This window comes from Hyperoodon ampullatus, assembly GCF_949752795.1.
Source record: "Hyperoodon ampullatus genome assembly, chromosome: 11".
Lineage (NCBI taxonomy): Eukaryota > Metazoa > Chordata > Mammalia > Artiodactyla > Ziphiidae > Hyperoodon > Hyperoodon ampullatus.
In genome coordinates this window covers 33443865-33468661 of record NC_136924.1, presented here as the reverse complement: position 1 = coordinate 33468661, position 24797 = coordinate 33443865, and the positions used below count along the sequence as shown (strand labels likewise).

Below are 24797 nucleotides of genomic sequence, written 5' to 3'. Positions count from 1 at the left end.
TGGCAGTCATCTTGTCTCATCATTGGGCCAAACAGCTCTAGTCCCACCACAGCCACTACTTTTCAGAAAAGGACCTCTTTAAACAGAATACCTCTGGGGATGATAAAAACCTAAGGGGAAGAATAGTCTGAGACTCCTTAAATATACTTGGATATCTGCTCCCCCTCCCCCCTTTTTTCTTTAGAGCAGTTCAGGCCTTGGAGGAGAGAGGGAGGGAAGGAGGAGTGGGGGGGGAGAGTGAGAGAGAGTGAGTGTGTGTGTGTGTGTGTGTGTGTGTGTGTGTGTGTGTGTGTGGTGGTCAGGCAGGGACCTCTCACTTACATGGCCTAAGCGTACCCCATGTGGCCATGGTCTCTTTGTCCTATACATCTCAAAAGTTACCTTCCACTCTCCAATGGGTCATACTGCATTTGTGGTAGAGTGAGTGTCAACATTCCCTGCAAAAGTAATGGCAAACAGAGCACCTGTAACCCTTTACTACTTCACAAGTCTGTCTATGTCTCTTAAACCAAATACCTTGAGGGCAGGGATGGTCTTATTCATTTCATATCCTCAGTGATCTGTACAGATGTTGGCATGTCCCACAGTAAACAGTGGTTACCTGTTTGTGGAATGAGGCAGCATGGTGTGGTAGAAGACTGAAGGCTTTTAGAGTTTGTGGACCTCAGTTAGGATGGGTCCAGCACTTGTTAGCTGGAGGACCTTGGGCGAGGTTTTAACCTTCTGAGCTTCAGGATCATCTTTTGTTGTGAAGATAAAAGATATGACGCCCTGCACAATTCCTGGCAGTAGATGGCTATTACTTTTTCCCGAATAGTTTATTTTGAAATAACTTCACAATTAGAGAAAAGTTGCCAAAACAATTAAAAACCTAAAAATTCCTATATTTGTTACTCAGATTCCCCAGTTGTTAATATTTTGTTGCTTTTGCTTCATTGCCCACTCTCTTCGTGTGTGTGTGTGTTTGTGTATGTATACATACCCTTTATCGTTATCCCTTTTCTGAACTTTTTTGAAGCAAATACTCCAGTGTGTATGCCCCCAAATGGGACTTTCCTACATAACCAGTATACAACTCTCCAAATCAGGAAATCACTATTGGTACGTTACCATCCATCCATAGACCCATTAACATTTTAGCAGTTGCCCCTATAATGTCTCTTTTTCCTTTTTGGTCCAGGATCCTCTCTAGGAATATGTGTGACATTTAGTTACATGTCTCCTCAATCTTTCAATCCTCTTTCAGTCTGGAACAGTTCCTTAGTCTCTGCCTTTCCTTCATGTCTTTGGCATTTTTGAAGTGTCTTGGCCTGGGTCTCTCTGGTTCTTCATGACAGTAGTCATGTCACTTTGGGTGGGAATGTCACAGAAATATGCTGTGCTCTTGCCAGTGCATCAGACCTGGAGGCAAATGATACATACCTATCCCATGACCAGTGATATTAACCGTGATCGTCTGGTTTAGTTGGGGTTTGCCAGGTTTTTCCACATTAAGTTCATCATTTTTCCTTTTACAATGAATGATTATCTTATGGAAAGATATTCTGAGGTTATACTCCTAGCCCGTTCCTCATCAGAGCCCCACCTGACATCCTGAACCAGCCACTTCTGTAGTAGTTGCCAAATGGTGATTCTCTATCAGTCTGTCTATATTTATCAGTTGCCATTCTACTATAAGGAGAAGTTTTCCCTTATTTGTTTGTTTGTTTATTTCTGTCACTGTGGACTCCTGGATTCCTATTTTATTCTATTGTTTGTAATCCATTTCTGTAATTGTTCTAATCCTCGAGCTGTTCCCAGTTCGGCCAGTAGGTCCCACTTTATGCTGCCTTCTTTGTTCTGTTGACCTGTCTCCATCATTCATGGGATGTCTCTTGACATTCTGGCACAAGAAGATTTTCCAAGCTTATCTTGTTCGTTTCCTGCTCTAGCTCTGGAATCAGCTACTCCCAAGGAGTCCTGGTTCTGTTAAGTGGAGGAGAGTGATTAGAAACCAAAATCTGGGTGCTAGGTATGTACATTGCTACTGGAGTGTCGTTGCCTCTAGACTCTCTCAGAGCTAGAAAATATAGGTAAGTAAATATGTACACACACATACATATATACACACACACCATACATACACCTCTGTAATGGTTTCTAGATTTCTTTATGTACATATATGTATATGTGTAGTATAGTATGTGCAGATGTATGATTTTTGTATGTGTGTATATGTTATGTGTGTATATATTATGTATTTTATATTATAAAACCTTGAATATTATAAAAACCAGAGTTCATACCGATAACTCCATCTTAAATCTAGCCAACCTCTTTCCGTTTTTGTAAATATATTTCCAAATAGGGAGAAACTTGGGTTCCTCTTATCCTCGGTATATTTACTTATTTCATTTTATTTATTTGCTCAATGTAATCAGTTTCCCAACCACAGCAGACAGGTCCTCCATCCCTGTATCCCACTCCTCATGGCCTGGAATCCTCAGCCAGTGGGCCCTCTGGTCTGTCTTCCGTTTGGCCTCCCAGTGTCCCTCCAGTTCCCCCAGCCTTCCTTGTGGTTCCCCACCTCCCCCAGCTACTCTTGTCATTGGGGTCTGGGCCTGCTGGTCTGTGCCTTCTTATAATTCCTCGACTCCTTACCCCACCTGTATCCTTAGCTGTTGCGCTAACTCCTCTATGATGGAAGTGAGCTATTATTATTTTCTGAGGGAGATTATATATTTTTTGTTTGTTTATTGAGGTATAATTTATATGCAGTAAAATTCATCTTTTTGAGGTATACATTTCTATCAGTTTTGACAAATGTAATATAGCCATGTAGTGATGACCACAATCAAGATATAGAATACTTTCATTACCACAGAAGGTTCCCTTAGTTCCCTTTCCAGTCAGGGCTTCCTTCCTCCCCCAGCTGCTGGCAATCACTGATCTGATTTCTGTTCACTATGTAGTGTTTTGAGTCTGGCTTCTTTCACTTTGGGTTCTTTCAAGATTCGCCCATGCTATTTTACGGATTAGTAATTCATTCCTTTTTATTGTTGAGTGCTTATTTGTTGAGTGCTTATTTATTTATATCTGTACCACAATTTATTTTTCCATTCACCAGTTGATGGACACTTGGGTTGTTTCCAGCTTTTGATAACTATGAATAAGACTGCAATAAATATTTGTATATAGGTTTCTGTGTGGATATATGTCTTCATTTCTCATGTGTAAATACATAAGGATGGGATTGCTGGGTCGTATGTTAAGTATATGTTTAACTGTATAAGAAACTGCTAAACTTTTTCCAGTGTGGCTTACCATTTTTGCATTCCCATCAGCAGTGAATGTATGAGAGAGTTCCAGTTGCTCCACATTCTTTGCAGTATCTGATATTGTCAGTTTAAAAAAAAAATCTGAGTCATTCCAGTAGGTATGTAGTGGTATCTCTTGTGGTTTTAATTGGTACTTCCCTAAATTCTAATGGTGTTGAGCAGCTCTTCATTTGCATAGTTGCCATCCGCATTTCTTTGATGATGGGTCTGTTAAATCTTTTGCTCATATTAAAAATCGAGTTGGTTGTTTTCTTTGGTGAGTTTTGAGAGTTCTTTATATATTCTTGTTACCAGGCTGTCAGATATGTGTTTGCAGATATTTTCTCCCTGTTATTTTAAATTATAAACATAGCTTCTTTAGTGTATCAGAATTTTGGATTGGATTCTTTGGGGCTTTCCATAGAGCCTCCGTGTTGTGAATACCCAAGAGAAATATATGTAAGAGGGTGAATCTAGGCTTGAGGGAAGGTGGAGATCTTGGAGGGTCAGGTGGAATTGCCTCTCCTCAGGGACTGAAGGGTACTTGTGAAAAGGAAGCAAGAACTGAGGGAAAAATAAGAAGAGTGGTAGTGGTGGCCAGGACTTTTGGTGGGAGAATTCAGTACAGCCAGTTCAGGGATGGGAGGATGGCTGTTAGAATTGTCTGCAATAGAAGGGTAAGGAGCATGAGAGGAGCCGGGGGGTTAACATGGAGTGTGTTGAACCTAAATGAAGTCAAACAGGGAGCTTCATTTGGTAGGTAAGAGAGAGGCTTAGAGAGGGGATGCAACTTACTGAAGAACTGGGCCTTAAATTCAGATCTTTAAGAACATTTGTGAAGAAGGGCAGCATATTGAGTTGGGTGCAGGAGGGGGAAAATGAGAATGCTAAGCTGGGGTGACATGTTTTTGTTATTCTTTATATGCGTTACATAATTTATAAATATTCTTCTTGTATCTACTCAGTATTTAGTAAAACATAACAACAAAGCTGGAATGACCGCAGAATTGGCGATGGAGCTGGTAAGAGTTTTGACTGTGAGTCAAACTGGAATATATTTTGGGTTAAAAGAAAACATTAGAAATCAAATGGGAGTGCATTTTTGGCACAACAAGAATGTTTGGTTCTTCTTGACACCAAAAGGGAAAGAGGATACTATAGACAGTAAGTTTGGCTTTTGCTGGTTACAGTTAGCCATGAAAATACTAGCTCCCAAGGTTAGGATTTACTGGAATTGGAATTGCCTTTGGATTAAAAGAGGATGATGAAAGGAAATATCTGGGAAAGCCCGATAATAATAATATTGGATTCCTCATCTAATTCAGGCACTGTGGTACGTTCCTTGTCATTACATTTTCCTAATCCTTTCATAGCTCTGCAGAGTATTTGGTGATACTACATTTTTATTTTATAAATGCAGAAATTGAGATTGAGAAAAATTAAATGTTATGTCCAAAGTCATGTAACTAGTGGGTGGGATTCCTCCCTAGGACTGGGTGGCATCAAAGCTTGTTCTCTTATCACTATACCAGTGCTGATCGTGGTGTCATTTGAGCACTGGTGTTAGTCCACTGTTCATTGCCAACTCACTGCAAGATAGATACAGGACTTGATGGTGAGCATGTAGAAACTTTTATAGCATTTTGATGGAGTAATTCTGTGAGTGTTGAATCTAATAATAAAACGTTTGGGGGCCTCCCTGGTGGCGCAGTGGTTGAGAGTCCGCCTGCCGATGCAGGGGACACGGGTTCGTGCCCCGGTCCGGGAGGATCCCATATGCCGCGGAGCGGCTGGGCCCGTGAGCCATGGCCGCTGAGCCTGCACGTCCGGAGCCTGTGCTCCGCAACGGGAGAGGCCACAACAGTGAGAGGCCCGCATACCGCAAAAAAAAAAAAAAAAAAAAAAAAAAGTTTGGGGTTGTATTTTATATGTCTTTGGTTTTTTTAAATTTCATTTTTTCTAGTAGTTCATTTTATTGCATTTTACAAAAGTACCATTCCATGATGGATTGGGAATTTAAAAAAGAAAGGGGTTGCTACAGTTAGTTTGAGAAGCCCTGCACTGTGTGGTGCTGCCTCTCTCCATTTGTGATACTTGCATCAGTAGGCAGTTTGCTCTGGCATTTCAGCTGACTCTGAGTTCTGAATGGCAGCGGGGACAGGGTCAGTAGAAAGGGGAAGAGGCGAGAGGGGAAGGTGAGGGTCTAGTGGAGACTCTGGGAGAAGGCTTCAGACTGCTCTCAAGTAGCAGAAGGGTGAATCCCAGGTCTCTCCTAAGATGAAGGTGGATACCATGCTTCCTTTGGTCAAATGCAGCGTTTGAATTGTGGCCACCTTTCTGTGGAGTCCTTACCTGCTTTTTATTACTGTCTGTGGCAATGCTGGTGTTGTTATAGAGGAGGACAAATACAGGAAAAGGAATTTATAGAAATAAAGTTGACCGAACCGAAGGTAAGAATTCAGAAAATCTAAAACCTCCTCTTCTCTCTTCACAACTGAACATGAGCACTCACCTTGAAGTGTTTTCCCTTTAAGGGAAAGGCTGCAGTTTTTTGGCAGAGCTGAGAGTTTTGATTGGCCCCCTTTACTGCTGTTTGCCACGAAGAATCCTGACCAGTCCAGTTTTGTTCAGAGCTGGTTGGGGAGTCAGCTGAGCTGCCAAGTTCTCTGCACCCAATTCGAGATGTATTAGTGTTTAGGGAGTGGGCCAGGTCTCTCAGATGCGCCTCCTACAGTTCAGCTTTCTATGTTCCAGGAGGAAATGTGACCCTCCTGTTTCTGGAACCCCAGGTCACAGATTCTTACTTCTCTCTGAATGCCTTTGAAGCCTTGCCAGTTTAGGGAAGCGGGGAGATTAACTCACTGAAGGGAGTATGTTTTTAGGGAGGTTACCCAGAATGGGATACCCTAATTAGTGGCCCAGGAAAAGGAGCCCACATCCTTCAGGTTACCTAGGATATGAGGTTAAGGAAACAAGTATCAGTCTTAGGGATTCTTTTTATGAAATGGCAAAACAGGCCCTCTAATTTAGACCCTTGTTTGACCAATTTTAGTTATGAGGAAACATTGATCACACTGATGTGGATAAAGGCAGGCAATATTGCATGGTACACACCTCTTGCCAAAAGCCTTACATGTGGTCTACAGTAAACTCCTGCCATTCTGGTTGTGGCCGAGGGCAGGACTGCGGACCTGTGACAGTTCTAATTGCAAACCTTGTACTTGCTTTGCTGGTTCTTAATCCCTAGAACCAGGCTAGGGTCAAGAATGGGTTCCCGATTGCCATGGGTATGACTGTTGAGATAGTTTTCAGTGCTCCTGTGCTGGTGACGGCTGTAGGTTGGGAGGTGGTTTATGTAGGTCTGCCCTTCTCTCTATGGCGATAAGCTACTTATTTAACATTTATTGAACCTGTGATAAGTTTAGGCAGTTTATAATGCCAGCTTTTAAATTTCAAGGCAAAATAATTTTGATAATTTTCAGATTCATTAGAACCCTCTTAACATTTGAACAGAAGGTGGAAGATAAGAGATAAGAGAATGAGGCATGTGGAGGAAGCGGCATTCTGGGATCTGTCACAATACTTTATCCTTAACCTCAGTGTCATCAAGTCTGGGAATAAAACTATGTCGGAACGTCTCTGTGTCTCTTCTGTAGGTTATAAATTTCCTGAGGCGAGGGCACTTTCTGATCCTGTTTTGTATTTCTCAGAGTCTGACCTTCTTGGTAGATTCAATAAATATTTGTTGAGATCAATTAAATAAATAAGCTTCTAAAGTAAGCACAAAGGACAGAGTGCTAATTCAGTAGTTTATTTGTGAATTTAGTTCTCCAGGTCTTCATGCTGTACTTCTCTGATCAGGTTCCTGAGCCTAAATGACTCGCTTGGTACTTGGCCTTAAACTTTCTCCCCTCTCTCTAAGCAATGAGAAGACGGGGAATGAGAAGACGGGGAATGAGGTTTATAGACGATTCAGACCAGCGGACACACTCCGCTCTTTCTCCTCCGCCACACACCCAACTCCTTTCTGTATGGTCTTTGGGGACAATTAAAATGTTTTTTGCCTTAAAGGTATGATTCCTAGGTGAAGCTGGGAATTCCTAATTGTGTATGTACTCATATTTTTGTTAGGTGTGTGGAATTTGAGGGGGTAGCAGTGCTGGAAATAACCTTAGGGTCTCTTCCTCCCCGCCACGTTTTACCAGTGACAAAACAGAGACCCAGAAAGGTTAAGCAGTTTATTCCTAGCCACATGGTGAATTAATCGGCCATCAAGACTGTTCTCCAGGTCTGCCAGGTCCTAGTTCTAGGCATTTACCGCGCTACCAGAGAAGGCCTGTTTTTTATAGAAAGCATCAGTAAAACCTGACTTCCAGCAAAAACGAATATTGGCAATTTAACTTAGGAATGTGAGTGCAAAACCTTTTTCCCTTTTGAATGCTAGAGCTATCCTAAAGTTTCTCTTTTTCTGCTTTTTGCATGATTTAGAAGACAGAACAAAAAGAGAAAAGTTGCATAAAGGATATGCTTCATTTAAATGCTTAAAAAAAAAAGTAGGGCACTTCAGATTCCTAAAAATAACATTAAAAAAAATCCCAAAATTGTGTAAAAAAGGATTTTAGTTTCACGAATTCTGTAATTTTCTGGGGTTGTCTGGGCTGGGGGAGGATGCTAGCTCTCCAAATGCTTTATGTTCTTATATGCCTCTTTTGTTTGTGGTGACCCCAGAATGGGAGATGGAGAAACGTTCTCTGAAGAGTGATTTGGGGGGAGGGATGAGAAAGTTGCAGGCGGGAAAGCTCAGCCTAGCGGTTTTAGAGAGGGTTGTTTTTTTTCTTTTTTAAAAAGGAAAGGTCTGCTAGGAGCCTGGTCCTAACTGATTCCAGATGGGCCTGCTCCAGTACAAAGGTTTTCAGTGTGTTTGGGATGGGACAGACCATGAGGGCCCCCTGAGCACTTCCTGTGCAGCTCGGCAATTGTACTCACCTAATCAGAAACAGCCCTCATTGCTGGGCCTCAAGAGCAGCCATCTTGGGCTGTCTTTGTGCCTCATTCTGTGAAACTGCCCTCTTCTCCTGCCTGGTTTATCTCCCCATTCTAGTCTCCTTTCCTCTCTAATCTCGTCTCTGTTTGTTTTCAGGGGACATATATATTCCTTATGGGGTGGGAGCAGTGGGGAGGAGGAGGAGGGGAAAGGAGAAACAGGAGGAGGGAGGAGGGTGGAACAGCCAAATTAAAGACAGATGCTGAAAGGCTTTTTTTTCTGGACCTGGGAGATATTTGCTGGAAGTGGGTATTGGGAACATGAGAATGTGAAGCAGACAGGGAAACCAAGCCAACTCTGTTTTTTAGTTTCTTCAATCCGGCATCCTTTCCAAAAGGGCTCAGAATAATACGTGGTTTGTTTACATTATAAACTGAGTATCACTGGCCCTTTCTGGCTGTGTGCCACAGGGCGAGTTTGACAGTGACTTTAAGCCCAATAGAGATAGAAAGATGTTTTGTGCTCACATCCCATGGAGCATTGTTGCCAGGGGAGCATACCTTCTGTGCTCTGATGGAGGCTTGAATTTGGCCACCTTCTCAACTACTGCAGTGCATCTCAGGCACTCTGCACAGATGAAAAGAGGATTTTGTGGTGATGCTCAGCTGCAGGGACTATGAATCGTTCCCGTGGGCCTTCCACACTCCACCAAGGATATATTTTATGTATAAATTTGATTTTCTCTTTTGGCGCAGATGCCTGTTAGACCGTTTGGTTCAGATGTATGCTTGGTGTTTGAATCTCAGTTTTCTGGATCTAGCTGATGATTGCAGAAACTCTGTGGGCCCAGGGGTTCGTCTGGGTCCTTGCAGTTTCATCCTGATCCATTTGGCTGTTGTATTCATGTTGTTGCATAAATGTGAATTTATTAGGATTGAATATGTAAAATTCTGTGTAGGAATAAAGTTCTCCGAGGCCTTGAGTCTTAAAAAGCTGCTTTTTATTTTTAATTGGAATTTTTTTTGGGGGAAATTGTAGATTCACATGCAGTTGTACAAAAGCTGCTTCTGAAATGGCAGGAAGGCAGAGGTTCTGATTTAGAGGTGGATAGACACCTTTCCTTGTCTTCTGAAGCAGAGTGGAAGAAGATTGGACGAGGGGCCCTTGAGCCCTCCGCTCACCTTGGTGGCTCTCTGCTTTCTTTGGTGTGCGCAGTTGCCAAATATTAGAAGTGCTCTAGCACGAGAAGTGCCCAGTTGCAGTCCGTAGTTCAGGCAGGCCATACCATGAAACCTTGCTGATGTGCTTGAGCAGAGACAGTGCTCAGAATGTAGGGATAGATTGGGGGTGGAGACATTGTAGACCTTGGAAAAAGTGAGTTGGAATTGATAGGGTTGAATTAACCAGACATAGTTGGTTGGGATCACTAGGATTACTCCTTTCATTGTTTTCCTATTAGCTTAGATGTCATCTTCCTAAAAAGGCCTTTTTTAACCTAAAGTACATTTATCCCAATTTTTTTTAACATTTATTGTGATTTGCAACTAAATATTTGCTTATTTACTTGGTAAAATATTTTTCCCCAATTTGACTATACTTCATGAAGGCAGGGACTGTGTCTGTTTTTCATACTGTATACGTGGTACCTAGGCTAGTAGGTGTACATGTCATAAAAGTTCGCTGAATGAATAAATATCATGGGAAATTATGGTTCCTGTTGAAAAGCTTAATTCTTAGTTGGCCAACCCTTTGCCTATTATTTTGAGTCAGAATAGAGACTTGGAAAATTTCCTAGATGAAAGAGTTTTAATCCCTTAGGCTTCTTTTCTTCTTGTAACAAATCAGTAAACTACCTTAGCTTGAGGTCATCACTTAAGCTCTACTAATAGATTCTTGCATCATTTCAGAAAATGTGTTTAAGGCCTAGAATCCCAGGCTCTGAAGCATCTGGTCCACCCTGACCTCTAAAATTAGCAGACTTATTCTTTTCCCTCTTGTTCTACATGTTTAGAGGAGTAGCACAATTCTATTTTGATGCTTGTTACAAAATAGAATAAGGAAAACTCGATGACTCTGGTTTAAAAACTCTCTGCTCATCTAAATTGGTTTAATGGCTAGTCTTTCATTTTACCACTTCAGCTTCTCATCTTGGAAATGACCTCCCCTAGATTTATCTTTATAAAAGGGGTCACATATATATTAGATCCCTAACTCACTGGGACTCTTTCTTAAGCTTGGCATTTTGTTTGTTTGTTTTTAAGTAACTTTTCTCCCCAAGACCAGGAAGAAAAAGTTAAGTAATTATGGGCAAGAAAATTAGAAAACATATAGGAAAAAAATGTAGGGTTGTGTGGGTGCGTAAGAGTGTTTGTGTATGCATATATAGTGATATTTTCCCCTTCTCTGCCACATTCTTCTGTACCTAGGATGAGATTTTTTTATTCTGGGAAAAATTGCATAACTTCTGGATTCGGCTATTTCTTTTAGGTAGTTGAACTATAAAATACTGAATTTGTAGCTGTTACCTTATTAAGGTCTTTGGTCTACTCTTTTGAAAATTGGTAAATGATGTGGTTTTTAGATATGTGTATTGAAGCAGTACCAGTAATAAAGTAATGCCGTTGTCCTGTTGTTCCTTATTGAAGTAGAAATTTGCTTGGAGAGCTGAGAGTCATAGAGGATTGTTATTTTTGAGCTCTGAGGTCAAAATCCTCACAATTAATATTTAAGTGTTATGCTGTCAGCTAAGGTTAATATTCATTTAGGTCAGGGATCACCTCTTATATATCGCTTTTATCTCTTGTAGCACCTAACACAGTCCTGGGCACATGAGAGGTGCTCAGTGCAGTTAATTTAGTGTGATCTTGTGTAACTCACAGGTTGAGTTGGTTGATCTGTTTTTTGAAGGAAAACTTCACTTGTGCATTTTATAGACACATACATGGTGTGCCTGGGAATTTTTAAATATGTATTTAAAATGCTACTTTATTCAAGTTTCTAGAGGAAAACATATGAGAATATCTTCATGGTATTCTTTACTTGAACCAGGACATAAATAATAACTATAAAGGAAAAGAATGATAGATGGACTACATTAGCATTAGGGCTATCTTTTCATTAAAATGCACCTTTAAGAAAATAAAAAGGCATACCACAGAGTAGGAGGAGATATCTGCAATACAGGTATCTGGCTGAGATCCAGAATACATAAATAACTCCTGCAAATCAGTATATAAAAGAAGTCCTGTAAATTAATCTTTGAACAAGCCAGAAAAAAAAAATGAGCAAAAGATTTGAATAGGTACTTCCCAAAAGATGATATCCAAAGGCCCCCGAAGTGGTCGACATCATTAATCATCAGGGTAAAACAAATAACCACAGTGAGATACTACTACACTAACTCCAGAAGGACTGAAATGGAAAGGGCAGACGCCGCCAGGCGTTAGCGAGGTTGTTCAGCCTCAGGAACCCTCAGGAACCCTCAGGCACTGCTGGTGGGGATGTAAGTTGGTACAACTTTGGAAAATCTGCAGTTGGCAGTATCTATCAAAGCTGAACATAAGTGTACCCTGTAACCAGCACTTCTACTCCTGCTTATATGCAACAGAAATGTGTACGTATGTGCACCAAAAGACATGCAGAGGAACGTACGTAGCAACATTTTTAGTAATAGCCCCAAGCTGGAAATAACACAGTTGCCTTTCAACAGTACTGAAATATTTTCCAATAAATTATATTTATAAAATGGAATACTTTACAGTAATAACAGTGAATGAACCATTGCTGTATTCAACAAATGAATCCGTTTCACAAATGTAATGTGGAACGAAAGAAGCCAGCACAAAAGTACAGTATATAATGTGTGATTTAAGTTATATGAAGTTTAAAAACAGGCAGAATGAATCTATGGTGTTAAAGTCATTACTGTGAGCTGGTAGGAGTGACTTTGCAAACGCCCTAGATGGGCTTCCAGTGTGCTGATAGTGTTCTCTCTCTCTCTTTTTTTTTACTTAGATGCTGCTTTACATGGGGGGTTCACTTTGTGGAAATTCATTGAGTTGTATACTTCTGATTTTTTCTCATTTCTGTATACATAGTCACTTCTGTAAAAAGTTTGCTTAAAAATTAGATTTTCCTTTTGTCCTGTGAAAAGCCTATAGATAGCTTTTCCTCTGATGCATATACTAATCCTTTGCCTGTCAAAGCTGGTAGGATGTGGGTGTGCATATACATTTATGTGTTTATATATTAGAGATGTCGTATGGGCATGAAGATGCTTCTCTTCTTCATGTAAATTTGCTTGTCAAGTATTCAACACACTAAGAGTTTCAGACAGCCATTGGAAAGGAAAAGTGATAAAAAAAACTCCATTGATCACTTTTTAAACCAGCTCTCTGAGAAGAATAAGGAAACTTTCACTCTCCCTCACTGAGCAGCAAATTTGGGGTTTGCTCTGCAGATAGAAGAACCTCTTCATTAAATGTTCTCCATCACTAAAGGCTTCATTTTCAGAAGAATGCCCCTCCTTTTGACCTTTATTCTTTTTATAAAATTAAGATATAATTGAAATACAACATTACATTAGTTTTAGGTGTACAGCATGATTCAATATATGTATATATTGCAGATGATCACCATAATATGTCTAGTTAACATCCATCACCACACACAGTTACAGAGTTTTTTTCTTGTGGTAAGAATTTTTAAGATCTACTCTCTTAGCAACTTTCAAATATATGGTACACTATTATTAACTGTAGTCACCGTGCTGTCCATTACACCCCCATGTCTTATTTATTTTATAACTGGAAGTTTGTACCTTTTGACCACCTTCACCCATTACCCCACCCCAATCCCTACCTCTGGCCACCACCAATCTGTTCTCTGTTAGGGTTTGGGTTTTTTTTTGTTTGTTTCTTTGTTTGTTGTTGTTGTTTTTAATATTCCTCATATAAGTGAGATCTTACAGTATTTATCTTTCTCTCTCTGACTTATTTCACTTAGCCTAATGCCCTCAAGGTCCATCTGTGTTGTTGCAGATGGCAGGATTTCCTTCTTTTTATGGCCGAATAATATTCCATTGTATATATATACCACATTTTCTTTATCCATTCATCCATCAGTGGTTACTTAGGTTGTTTCCATGCCTTGGCTGTTGTAAATAACACTGCAATGAACATGGGCATGCAGGTATCTTTTCGAATTAGTATAGTGCTTTTGTTTCCTTCAGATAAATACCCAGAAGTGGAATTGCTGGATCGTATGGCAGTTCTATTTTTACTTTTTGAGGAACCTCCATACTGTTTTCCATAGTGGCTTCACCAGTTTACATTCCCACCAACAGTGCACAAGGGGTCCCTTTCCTCCACATCCTCACCAACACTTGTTATTTTTTGTCTTTTTGATAATAGCCATTCTAGCAGGTGTGAGGTGACATCTCATTGTGCTCTTGACTTGCATTTCCCTGATGATTAGTGATGTTGAGCACCTTTTCATGTACCTGTTGGCCATCTGCAGGTCTTCTTTGGAAAATGTCTATTCAGATCCCCTGCTCATTTTATAATCAGGTTTTTTGTTGTTTTGCTATTGAGTTGTATGGGTTCTTTATGTATTTTGGATATTAACCCCTTATCAGATATATGATTTGGAAATATCTTCTCCCATTCAGTAGGTTGACTTTTCATTTTGTTGGTAGTTTCTTTTGTTGCGGAGAGGCTTTTTATTGACGTTTATTCTTATCATGGAAACTATAAAGAGAGGAACTCTTCACATGATATTAAAAAAATTTTCCCCCTTACTCTATGGAAATCTAACTCAAAGCAAGGCAGTTTAGGAAAACCTAACCTGGATGAGGTAGAAAATCATGTGGCCTTGACTTCTCTCAACTGGTCATATCTCTCAATTCTCAGTCTGGCCTTAGTAAAATTCTTGAAAGTCATCTTAAGATTGCCATGTTGTTTTCTGACCGTACCTTCGTAAATCTTCGTTCTCTCTCCCTGGAAAGCCCTTACCTGCCTCATTTACCTCAGTAAACTCCTGGAGCTCATTCTCCACGATACCTTTGAGATGTAGCCATTCCTCTTGTGTCTTCTCACTCTACCTGCATACTCTGCCATATCACATACTACACATAACTGTGTTTATTTGTTCTCCAGTGCTAGCCTTTTGAGATTTACCAACTGGCATGTGGTAGGTGTTCAATAAATATTGAAAGAGAGTATGAATGATTTGGCATATTTTCTGAAAAACAATAACTATTTTCTATGGATTAAAAGTCAATGATAAGAGTTGATATTAGTAGATATATTTTAACTTTTTTCAGAAGTGATACTTTGTGTTAATTTCTCAGTAAACCCAGGAATGTATTTACAGCAGGGGGCATATTGTGGCAGTAGGCAAGAGGGATGCTTACTGGTTCACATGGGTATCAGACATGAGCCCTTGGCCTCTTTAGCATGGTCCTCTAATAGCTGATTTAATATTAGTAGAATCTCTGGAGAAATACTTTGAAATGCTCTCATTCTGTATGCAGAATTTGAAATCATAAATCTAATGTACAGATTTTGACTGCACAGGGTTTATGGATTAAAATCAGCAGATGAAACTGTGTAGGCATTAGGACCTTATGACTGGGACAGTGTAGGCATTTTGACAGTGATAATTTTGTTCATCTCAAATATTATAAAATTTAATTCCAGAATATGTTATCTGAAGTTTTATCATTTCACTTCAGCATGTAATTTCTCAAGCCAATTTTAATTTTAAAAGATCTGAGTAGAATCATTGCCATTTTTCCAGAAGTTTAGACTAATAGGATTAGGATAATAAATTAATAAGTATTGAGTGCCTGCTCAGCGTTTAAAACTGTTTTTAGTATACCTAAAAAGTATGACTTTGATGTCAAGTAATCTGTATTTTATTTTATTTATTTAAAAATTTTTTTTGGCTGCGCGGGCTCTTCGTTGTGGCATGCGGGCTCTCTAGTTGTGGCGTGCAGGCTCCAGAGCACGTGGGCTCAGTAGTTGCTGCACACGGGCTTAGTAGCCCTGGGGCACGTGGGATCTTAGTTCCCCGACCAGGAATCGAACCCACATCCCCTGCATTGGAAGCCGGATTCTTGACCACTGGACCACCAGGGAAGTCCCGCAACCTGTATTTTATTGATGACATAAGAAATCACAGATACAAAGTGATTTCTATTTCTTTCCAACCCCAACTGTCTGTAAATGGGAGGCCAAGCAGAAAAAACACAGGCTTTGGAGTCCAAACACATCTGGGTTAGAATCTTAGCTTTTAAAAAAATTAAATAAAAAATTATATAACCGTGATCACATTGGTATCTCTGGAACTGTTGTTTCTCTGTTTGCAAAGAGAGGTAAGAACATACGCAAGTTGCAGTTTTTTGGTTTTATTTTTGAGAATTAATGACAACCCATATAAAACCCCTGGCACACAGTAAGTACACTTAATGTGTGTTTGAATGAAAGGAGTAGATAAATAGAGCTTTATTTGCAGTAGTGCACTTAGTCCAGACCATTCTTGATAGATATCATAATGATAACTAATGTAAGCAAGCTCCATAATTGATTGGATGGGCAATCTTGGAAACTGTGCTTCAGTCTTCCCATTGTGGAATAAGGTAACTGACCTTCTGTTTGTTTAAGAATATTGAGGAGAACTTTTAGAAGAGTGTTCATCATAGTTAGCCTGTGGAACCATCTGATCAGTGGTGTACACAGTAAAGGTTTCACACAAGAAATGGCTTGTTATGAGTCCACATGGAGTGAAATAAGGAAGTACAAATCTCAGAGATGGGCTAATCATGCTGTGTTCCTCCTCCCCCTGACTGACCCCCCCCCATGTGAATTTCAGTTGTTTATTAGCAAATACTGCATCCTTTGCTGTGTTCTATAGCAGTTCCGAAGCTTAGTCTGGATGCCTGTATGTTAACTAGTGGGGCATTTTGACTCTGCTGAATGTTCCAGATTGTTTAAATTCTGTTTGGGGCAAATGACTATTTATCGTACGAAATTATTTTCCTTTCATGTCTATTTTTTTCACTGGAGAGTTGGTGCCCTGGAGCTGAGTCTCTGCCCTGCAAACCCAAAATACAGTTTTCCTGGGTGTGTCTTATTTTAATCCACCCCCTTTAATACTGTAAGGCTCTGACCTGCTTGGAGCCTTTCCTACTTGGTTACAATTGATGCTTTGTCCTTTAGAGTCATATATGACTAGCCACTGGGTTGATTCAGTGTTCAGCTATCAAATATGGCTCTGACAAAAAATTATTTCCCTAGAAATGGGCAGCCAAGCTGGAAAATGAAACCCTGGTCCATATTGAGTCATTTAGGGAGAATGAGTAGCAGTTTCAAAATTAGAGTTAGGACTAAGCAAAGAAAAGATAGGGCCAGCTCCAAAATTGAGAACTAGTCAAAAATTAGCTGGATTTTACTAGAAGTAGACACCTTTGGGGGAACTATCTGTGGTTCAAGAAAATATGCATACATTGTGCCGTATCTAATGAGTATGGAGGGATAATTTTCTAGAAGTTCATGTTCTTCCTCTGTGGATTATTGATTTCTGTTAATATCCACAGGAATTTCACTACTAATGATGTCAACTTACTCTATATTCAGTCCCTTTGGCCCGGGGACTTAAACTACTTTACATTAATTTTGTCAGTAATTCTTATAACATCCCTGTGTGGGAGCTGCTTTTGAGATGAGGGATGTCAGAACTTGCTCTAGTTTACATAGCAGGTCAGTCTCTGGGATAGAAAATTCGACCCAGGATTTGTGGTTCTAGGCTTAGGATGTTTGGTCACTGAAGTGTGCAGTCTTTCAACTTCACTTCTCTCCCGTTTTCCTCCTCCTTTTTTTCCTCTGCTGGAGGAAACAATATCAAGCAAATAGCGAGGGAATCCAGTCTTCTGAGTGGTTGGAGACTTAGGAATTCTGCCTTTAGGCGTGGAGTTTCCAATCCTTGGCTTGGGATGGAAAGAAACAGCAGAAGACTGATGCTCAGCCCATAACATGTCCTAACTGGTTTTTTGACCAGTGCGTACTTTTATTTTTGTTCTTTTTTTTTTTTCTTATTGGGAGGAGAGGAGGGTGTGAGAGTTTTCTGTGTGCAAGCCTTATATGTGGGACAGTCAGATGTTTTTAATGCTCAGCAGATACTGCTTTGGGTTGGGGGCCAGAGAGAAGGAGGTGAAGCAGCCACTTTGGGGTGGGGTTGAGAGGAGGGTGGAATGTAGGAAGGAGGACGTTTCTCTGTTTTCTTAGTCATAGGACTCTGAATCCCAAGTAGCTAAATTTAGCTCAGGTTCCTGTTGAAAGCATCATTTTTTGGGGGCGGGTGGTAAGGGGAGAACGGAAAACCTTTTTGTGTATCCTGCTCCATGAAGCCAATAGGGAAGCAGGAGGAGGTGAGGTTGCCATAGAGATGGTAGCTGTGTGCAAGGGGAGAGCAGCAGGGTTTAGAATTCCAGGAAGGAAGAGAGAGTGATGTCATCAGATTCCATGGACCAGCCCAGGAACCCCTGTGAGGTTGGTGGGGAGTTGGGTGTGCGTGGGGGGTGGTGGATGGGAGTTTGTGCAGGGGAATTGTGGCTTCAGTAAGGTGTGGGGAGTCCAGTTCAAGCACAGAGGTTGGTTGTGTGGAATCGTGCTGATCTGCGTTAATGCCTGCTTTTTAAAAATCTGTAAATCATTCTGAATTTGCAGAATATTTTCTTTGTTGAAAAGGATATATTCATTTAACAAAGGAGCTAATCTAGATGTAGAAATATAATACCTCTTTAGAGTTACAGTCCCTGTAGTATTTGTGTGTGCCTTTATCCTCTGTACGTGAGGGTATTTGTGCACCTATTTTGGATATATAGTTGCCTTTGTAGGATGCCTTTTATGGTGCTGCATGCAGTTAAATGCTTTATTAATGCCTGATTATTATGTTTATTTTTCTACGGATGGGTGTGTATAAATAAAGCACACTTTTATTTTAAAAAATCTGGAAGAAAATCAAAGCCATTGCTTTTGCAGCAGAAAGGAGAACTGCATGGTTCAGGACAGTTGTTCTGAACATATGCGTGCGTGTCCGTACTGATAGTGAAGGGCAAATGTGTTTCTTTTGGAATGAGTGAGGGGCTAATATTTTTAAAAACAAATACAACAGAGTCTGTGCATCCAGATGAGTATTGTCCTTCAAAATAGTCACTTTGACTCTGGTGATACAGCCACTGCGCAAAACATAAAGAACTCTCCTTTGGAATCAGCTTCAGAGATGAGTGATGACGAAAACATTTTTAATATCTAACATCACATTTTTTATTTAAAAAGAATACCTAGCTTGACCAGACACTGGATTTCTTTGAATTGCCTTTTCCTGACTTGGGGTTGTCAAAAAAATCAAATCTGTGTTCAAATGATGAGCTTTTGTCCCAGTTAAAGATATTTAAAGTCATAGGTTTAGGTTCTGAAGGCATTTTCATTTTCAGATCAAGAGCTCCTAGATTATGTAGTTTAGCAGTGGCTGCATGAATGGTGGCAGCATCCGAGGAATAAGAGCATAGCCTTCTCAGGGCACAGTCTTCTGAGGTGACCCATTTGGACTTATTTGTTCAACTGTGTCTGTTAAAATCAGTGACATTACCACTGGGTGATGGAAGCAACATTTTGTGGTGTGTCTGAGGGCACAGACTGAGGAACCAGATTGATTCAAGTGTGCACCCCTGTTCTGCTGCTCAGTGACTGACCTTGGACGAGTAGCAGTCTCTTGGTGCATTGGTTTCCTCGTGTCTAAAATGGGGATGATAGTGCTGTAAGTACCAACCTTACAGTGTGGTGCTGAGGGAAAGTAAACTAATACAGAAAACACTTAGACATTTGGTATGTTCTCAATCAGTGTTTCCTTTGGCTATTGTCATTAATAATTAATTATACATTTCTTTGAATTACAGAATTATGAGGTAGAAGGTTTCAGACACCCTGAATGTCCAGGAGGGAGGGGCCTAGGAATCTATAATTTTTAAGTGATTCCCAGATGATTATGATGAACAGCCAGGTTTGGGAACTGCTGTGTGTAATCTGTTTTGAGTATGGCCCAAGCACTAGAAGTGTCATCGTTTCCTGAAATCTTATTAGAAATGCAGAATCTCAGGTGCCACCCCAGACCCAATGAATCAGAATCTGCATTTTTAACAAGATACCCTGCAGTGACCTGTATGCATGTTAAAGTTTAAGGAACACTGCTTTTCTTCTACCAGTGGGAGTAATTGGGTGATAACTACGGGTTAAAGATGGATTATCTCTTAGTTATTCCCATTGGTAGAAGAGAAACAGTCAGGCTAAGCCAGTGTGTAGATGAGCCTGCACTTCCCTTCCCTGTTGCTTAGCCTAGGGATAAGTGCTTTTCTGGACTAACTCACTGTGTACCATTTAACGGAAAGAAGAGAGTTATAATTGTGCCTCTGCCTCTACCACTTACTAGTTGTTTGGCCTTGATCTAGTCATTCAACCTCTCTGAGTCTCAGTGTCCTCACCTGATGATGGAAATAATACCTAGACCATGCAATAATGTGCATAAAGTATCTAGCACATTGCAGTGTCTGCACACATTAGTGCCTCCCCCCTCCCCCGCCCCCTTCCCCCTCTCAGTGATGATCTGTGTAGTAGTTCTGTTCCCTCAGAAAGGGCCACCAGTCGAGACCCAACACCATTCTCTCTGGGTAGTTTCCTTGCCTCCTGCCCTTCTTTCAGCTATCTCGAGCATCTCATTGTACTACAGAAAACCATACGTATAGTTTTCTTTGCCACTTTTTTCTGTTAAGTGCCTTTTACTTAATGGAGACTATCTAAGAGGGCTAGAAGAACTATAGGAGTTGAATAGTGGAGCTGGTATAGGAATTAAGGTGTGATGAGATCTGATAGAGGCAGCCCTTTCATGAATTCTTAGTAAGTTGACCATATGTTTTAGAAAATTAATTTGTATTTTTAAAAAATGGCTGTTTAAAAGAAAAACCCACAATGAATTCATATGATTTCATTTAAAGTCTTTTAGACTAGTTGCAAGCAAGAATTAACATGGCATTTATCAGAAGAGCCTTGAATTGTAATGAGCATTATCTTTTTTCTGACCAGGGAATTAATATGATAAGGGGAAGTTCAGGGACTTGCTCTGGGGACACCAGAAGTAGATGGCAGAGAGTTTAGGTCAGAGGATTGGCAATCGTAGCAAGTAGGGCATTGGAAGCAACAGCAGGGGTAGGAGATAGAAAGGCCCGTTGTCCCTCAGCCATACAAATCTTAGGGGACTGAGGGGTAAGGCAGGATTGTGAACTCAAAGCATATAATAAAAATTGTTTTAATAATAGCTTTCCTCTATAGGGTGGGTACACTCTTAGGTGCTTTGTATATATTATGCATAATCTTAACATCTCTGCAAGGTATAGGAATAGATCAGAGAGGTTGAGTAACTTGCCCTAAGTCACTCAGCTAATAGCAACAGAGCTTGTTTGAAATCATGTTGAATAGCAATGTGAGTGATGAGACTGTTTTAAAAGCTGAATTGAAATAGCAAATATATGCCAGTTAAAGTAAAATTTATTTTGTCTATATTGACCTTTATGGCTAAAGGGTTAACATGTTAGCCTGTCTCAGAGGGATTTTTGGAATGTTGCAGAATTATCCTTTTGGGATATATTTCCTTTATACTCTGAGGCTAATAAAGAGGTTTTTTTTTTTTTTTTTTTTAAGTCTGTAGTTCAGTGAAACAGCAGTTTCAACTGAATATCACAATACAAGGGTTGTTTGACCATGGGATTTTGACTATGACCCATGATAAGAGATCCATTTTACATGACAACCTAGTGTATAGTTAGATGTTTATCTGTATATATGTGACCAAAACACGTTTCATGGAATAATTTTTACCCTTACTAAACGTGAGGTACTTGATTCTTTCTTTCTGTTTAAAAATTCTGTTGTAGTCCAGTATAGTGATTCTTAAAGTGTGGTCTATGGACCTCACTTCCCCCGCCCACAAAGGTACCCAAGAACCCTTTAGGGGGGTCTTCAAGGTCAAAACTCTTTCCATAACATTAAGATGTTTTTTGCCTTTCCTACTATGTTGACATTTGCACTGGTGTTGTGTAAGCAGTGATGGGTCGTCCTAGAGTGAATCAAGGCACCGGCACCAAACTGTACTGGTAGTCATTATCTTTTTTTACCACCACACCCTTGCACTTAAAGGAGGGGTGAAAAAAGTCAGTTTCATTGATATTTTATAACGAAATGTGTCAATATTGAGAAGATGTTTATAACTTAGTGAACCAGTATTTTATAAACAAACAATGCAAGATGTTACGTAATCATGATGGGTGAAAATTCCTTCAAAATGCAGGACAGGCCAGTGGGTTTTATGAAAAAAATTAATTGATATGGTTTCAGATGTCACATTGCAACTAACTTTTAAGGAACTGTTACTTTTCAAGTTTTGGTATAATATTAAGGAAGAATATCCATAGATATGTGAAAAGACTATTAAAGTACTCCTACTTTTTCCAAATACATATTTGTGGAAGGCCAGATTTTCTTCATATACTTTCACCGAAATAACATATCACAACAGATTGAATGCAGAAGCAGATATCTTAGCCGTCTTCTGTTAAGTGGGATGTGAAAGATATTTGCAAAAACAAAATGTAAGACAATGGCACTGTTCTCACTAAATTTTTTGTTTTATAAAATATAGTTAATTTTCATAAAATGTTTTATGTTAGCATAATAGCTTATTATTGGTATTTTAAGGTGAATTAACAAATATTTAAAAAATTACGCAGTTTCAGTTTCTAATAGATAAATACTAATCCTTATTAACTCCCATAAACAAAAGTTCTTTGGGATCTCTAGTAATTTTTAAGAGGGTAAAGGGATTCTAAGACCCGAAAGTTTGAGAGCTGCTGCTCTCATTTTTATTTTTTAATAATGGTTGAGATCTCTTAAATTAAATCAGTCATGAATGGGTCTTGACTCAGTTTGAAAATACACTGAGCCAGAGTTACAAGAATTGCATTGTGAAGGCAGGTAGCACTTTGCTAGGTTTTACTAAAGTTGAGTTGATGTGGGAGAACGCCCTAAGGTGTGAAGCAAATTGAGTAAAGTTTAGATCTGGAAATTAGCTATTTGCAGTCATCCTTCAAACCCCATCCAGATCTTGCCTCCCATGACTCCCCGTGTTTGTAATTTCTTCATGCCTTTCTCACTCCATTATCAACTTTGTACACTTGTTCCCTCTGGACCTTACATTTACATTTTATTGCATGATTCATGTTGTGCTTATTTACATGCCTGTCTCTCTTACTAGACTATGAGTTCCTTAAGAAAAGAATCAGTAACTTATTTGTCTTTCTATTTCTGCCATAGTGCCAGACACATGAATGTCCTTCAGTAAATATTTGTTGAAGGAATAAATAAATGGGGAGAAAAAGGGAATGACCAGGTGAGGCCAGGTTTAGAGTGTTTGGAATTTGATCATGTAAACAGTGGAGAGCCATTAGCATGGGAGTGATATGAGTGGTGTTCGATGAATTACCCTGGCCTGGTAAGAAAACTGGGAAGAGGTGGATGGAGACTGCTGGACCAGCTAAGAAGCTATTATTCAGTTATTTAGGCTTGACTCAGATGACCCAGGCCTGGATTAAGGTGAATGCTTTTGCCAGAGGTAATGAAAGATATGTGTTCTGAAAAATATTTACAAAAACAGAAACATAATAATACCCCTATTACCTCATATTTGTTGCATACTTATAATACCCTGAATACAGTTTTAAGGGCTTTATGTGTATTTTCTCATTTAATCTTCACAGCAGCCTTGAGAAGTTACTGTTATTATTCCTAATTTTTGATGGTTAAGTGAAAACAATTTGTATTCGTTGTTGAAAAATTAGAAAATACAGATAGGCAAAAGAAAAAAAAAAAGTATGTCACTCTATAAACCCAAACTCAACACCAAGACATAATCACTAAACATTTTGGGAAACATCCTTTTAGACTTAAGGGGAAAAAAGTTATGTATATGTGCTATAAATGCCTGAATATGAGGAAACTCTGTATATAAGGCTTTAAGTTGTTTTCCACTGAAAGGACAAGCCAACCTAAATATATAAATTTTTAGGGATGTTGATGAAATAGGCAAATGTCTTTAAAATACTGATTTTATTTATGCATACATGCCTATTCAAAGTCTTATATAATAATTTAGAAACATTTTATTTTCTGTGGTTTTGGGAAGAAAATTTATACATACTCTACGGCATCAGTATCTGTATCATTGCTTAGAACCACTGAGTCTTCAAGTAGTTTTCCAGGGTATATACTGAGATGTGGCACTTTTTTGAATCCGTATCTGTTGTAGTCACTGATGATTTTATTTCAAGCTACAAATACCCATTCAAATAACATCATTATCACCATATTGTATACTGCATTGCTTTTCAAAAAATGTTTTTATTGAGATGAAATTCACATAACATATAATTAGTCTTTTAGAAGTGAACAATTTGGTGGTATTTAGTACATTCACAGTATTGTGCAGACACTACCCCTATCTAGTTCCAAAAATTTTTATCACCCCATACCTATTAAGCAGTCACCCTCCATTAAGCAGTCATCCTCCATTTCCCCTTCCTTCCATCTGCTTTCTGCCTCTATGAATTTACGTATTCTTGGTATTTCATATAAATGGAATTATACAATATGAGACCTTTTGTGTCTGGCTTTTTTCATGTACCATCATGTTTTCAAGGTTCATTCATGTTGTAGCATGTATCAGCACTTTGTTCCTTTTTAAAGCTGAATAATGTTCCTTTGTATGTGTATACAATTATTTATTTATTCGTTCATTGATGGACATTTGTGTTATTTCCACATCTCAGCTATTTTGCATAGTGTATACATGTACTTACATGAGTACTTGTTTTTAATTCCTTGGGGAATATACCTAGCAGTGGAATTGCTGGGCCGTGCGGTAGTTCGATATTTAACTTTTTGAGGAACCGCCAGACTGTTTTCTTTAGTAGCCGCACCATTTTATATTTCTACCAGCAGTGTACAAGAGTTGGTCAATTTATTTTTAATGAGGAACACAATATGATGGGGAAAGTAAAGAGAAAATATGTGCAGCCTTCGAGTTTATTAGAGCTTTGTATCTCAGATTTTGCTTGATGGACTTATTAAATATTTAGCATCATTTCAGCGCCAAGAATGAAATTTAGCTTAGGGAGATGTATCTAATCTATTTTAAGTGGCAAACAGACTAAGAAGTGAAGATCAGAGAAGTGAAAGAAGGGAAATTTAAATAGACTGTAAAATTCCTTGAGGGCAAAGGCCCTATTCATCTTTGTATCCTCTGCATTTAATAAAATACTTGGCATGTCATAAGCTGTATTGGGGCGGCGTCCCCAAGACTACCCCAACTCCAATGATTTTCTAGGATTTACAGAATTCATTGTATAGACATAC

General features: G+C 39.4%; 1 protein-coding gene across 23 annotated transcripts in view; it reads left to right on the top strand.

The window, feature by feature from the left end:
* The window catches only part of RBFOX2 (RNA binding fox-1 homolog 2), a gene marked incomplete at its 5' end in the record, with an annotated part of 259263 nt that overhangs the window by 43473 nt on the left and 190993 nt on the right, over positions 1–24797 (top strand). For 13 of the 23 annotated variants that reach the window (XM_079715794.1, XM_079715791.1, XM_079715786.1 and 10 more), the window contains one exon: positions 17787–17828. The exons of the other annotated variants lie outside the window; for them this stretch is intronic. In XM_079715794.1, coding sequence (XP_079571920.1) covers positions 17787–17828 — 42 coding nt within the window. Of the gene's footprint in view, positions 1–17786; positions 17829–24797 lie in introns of those variants that run through there. 23 annotated transcript variants of the gene reach the window in all.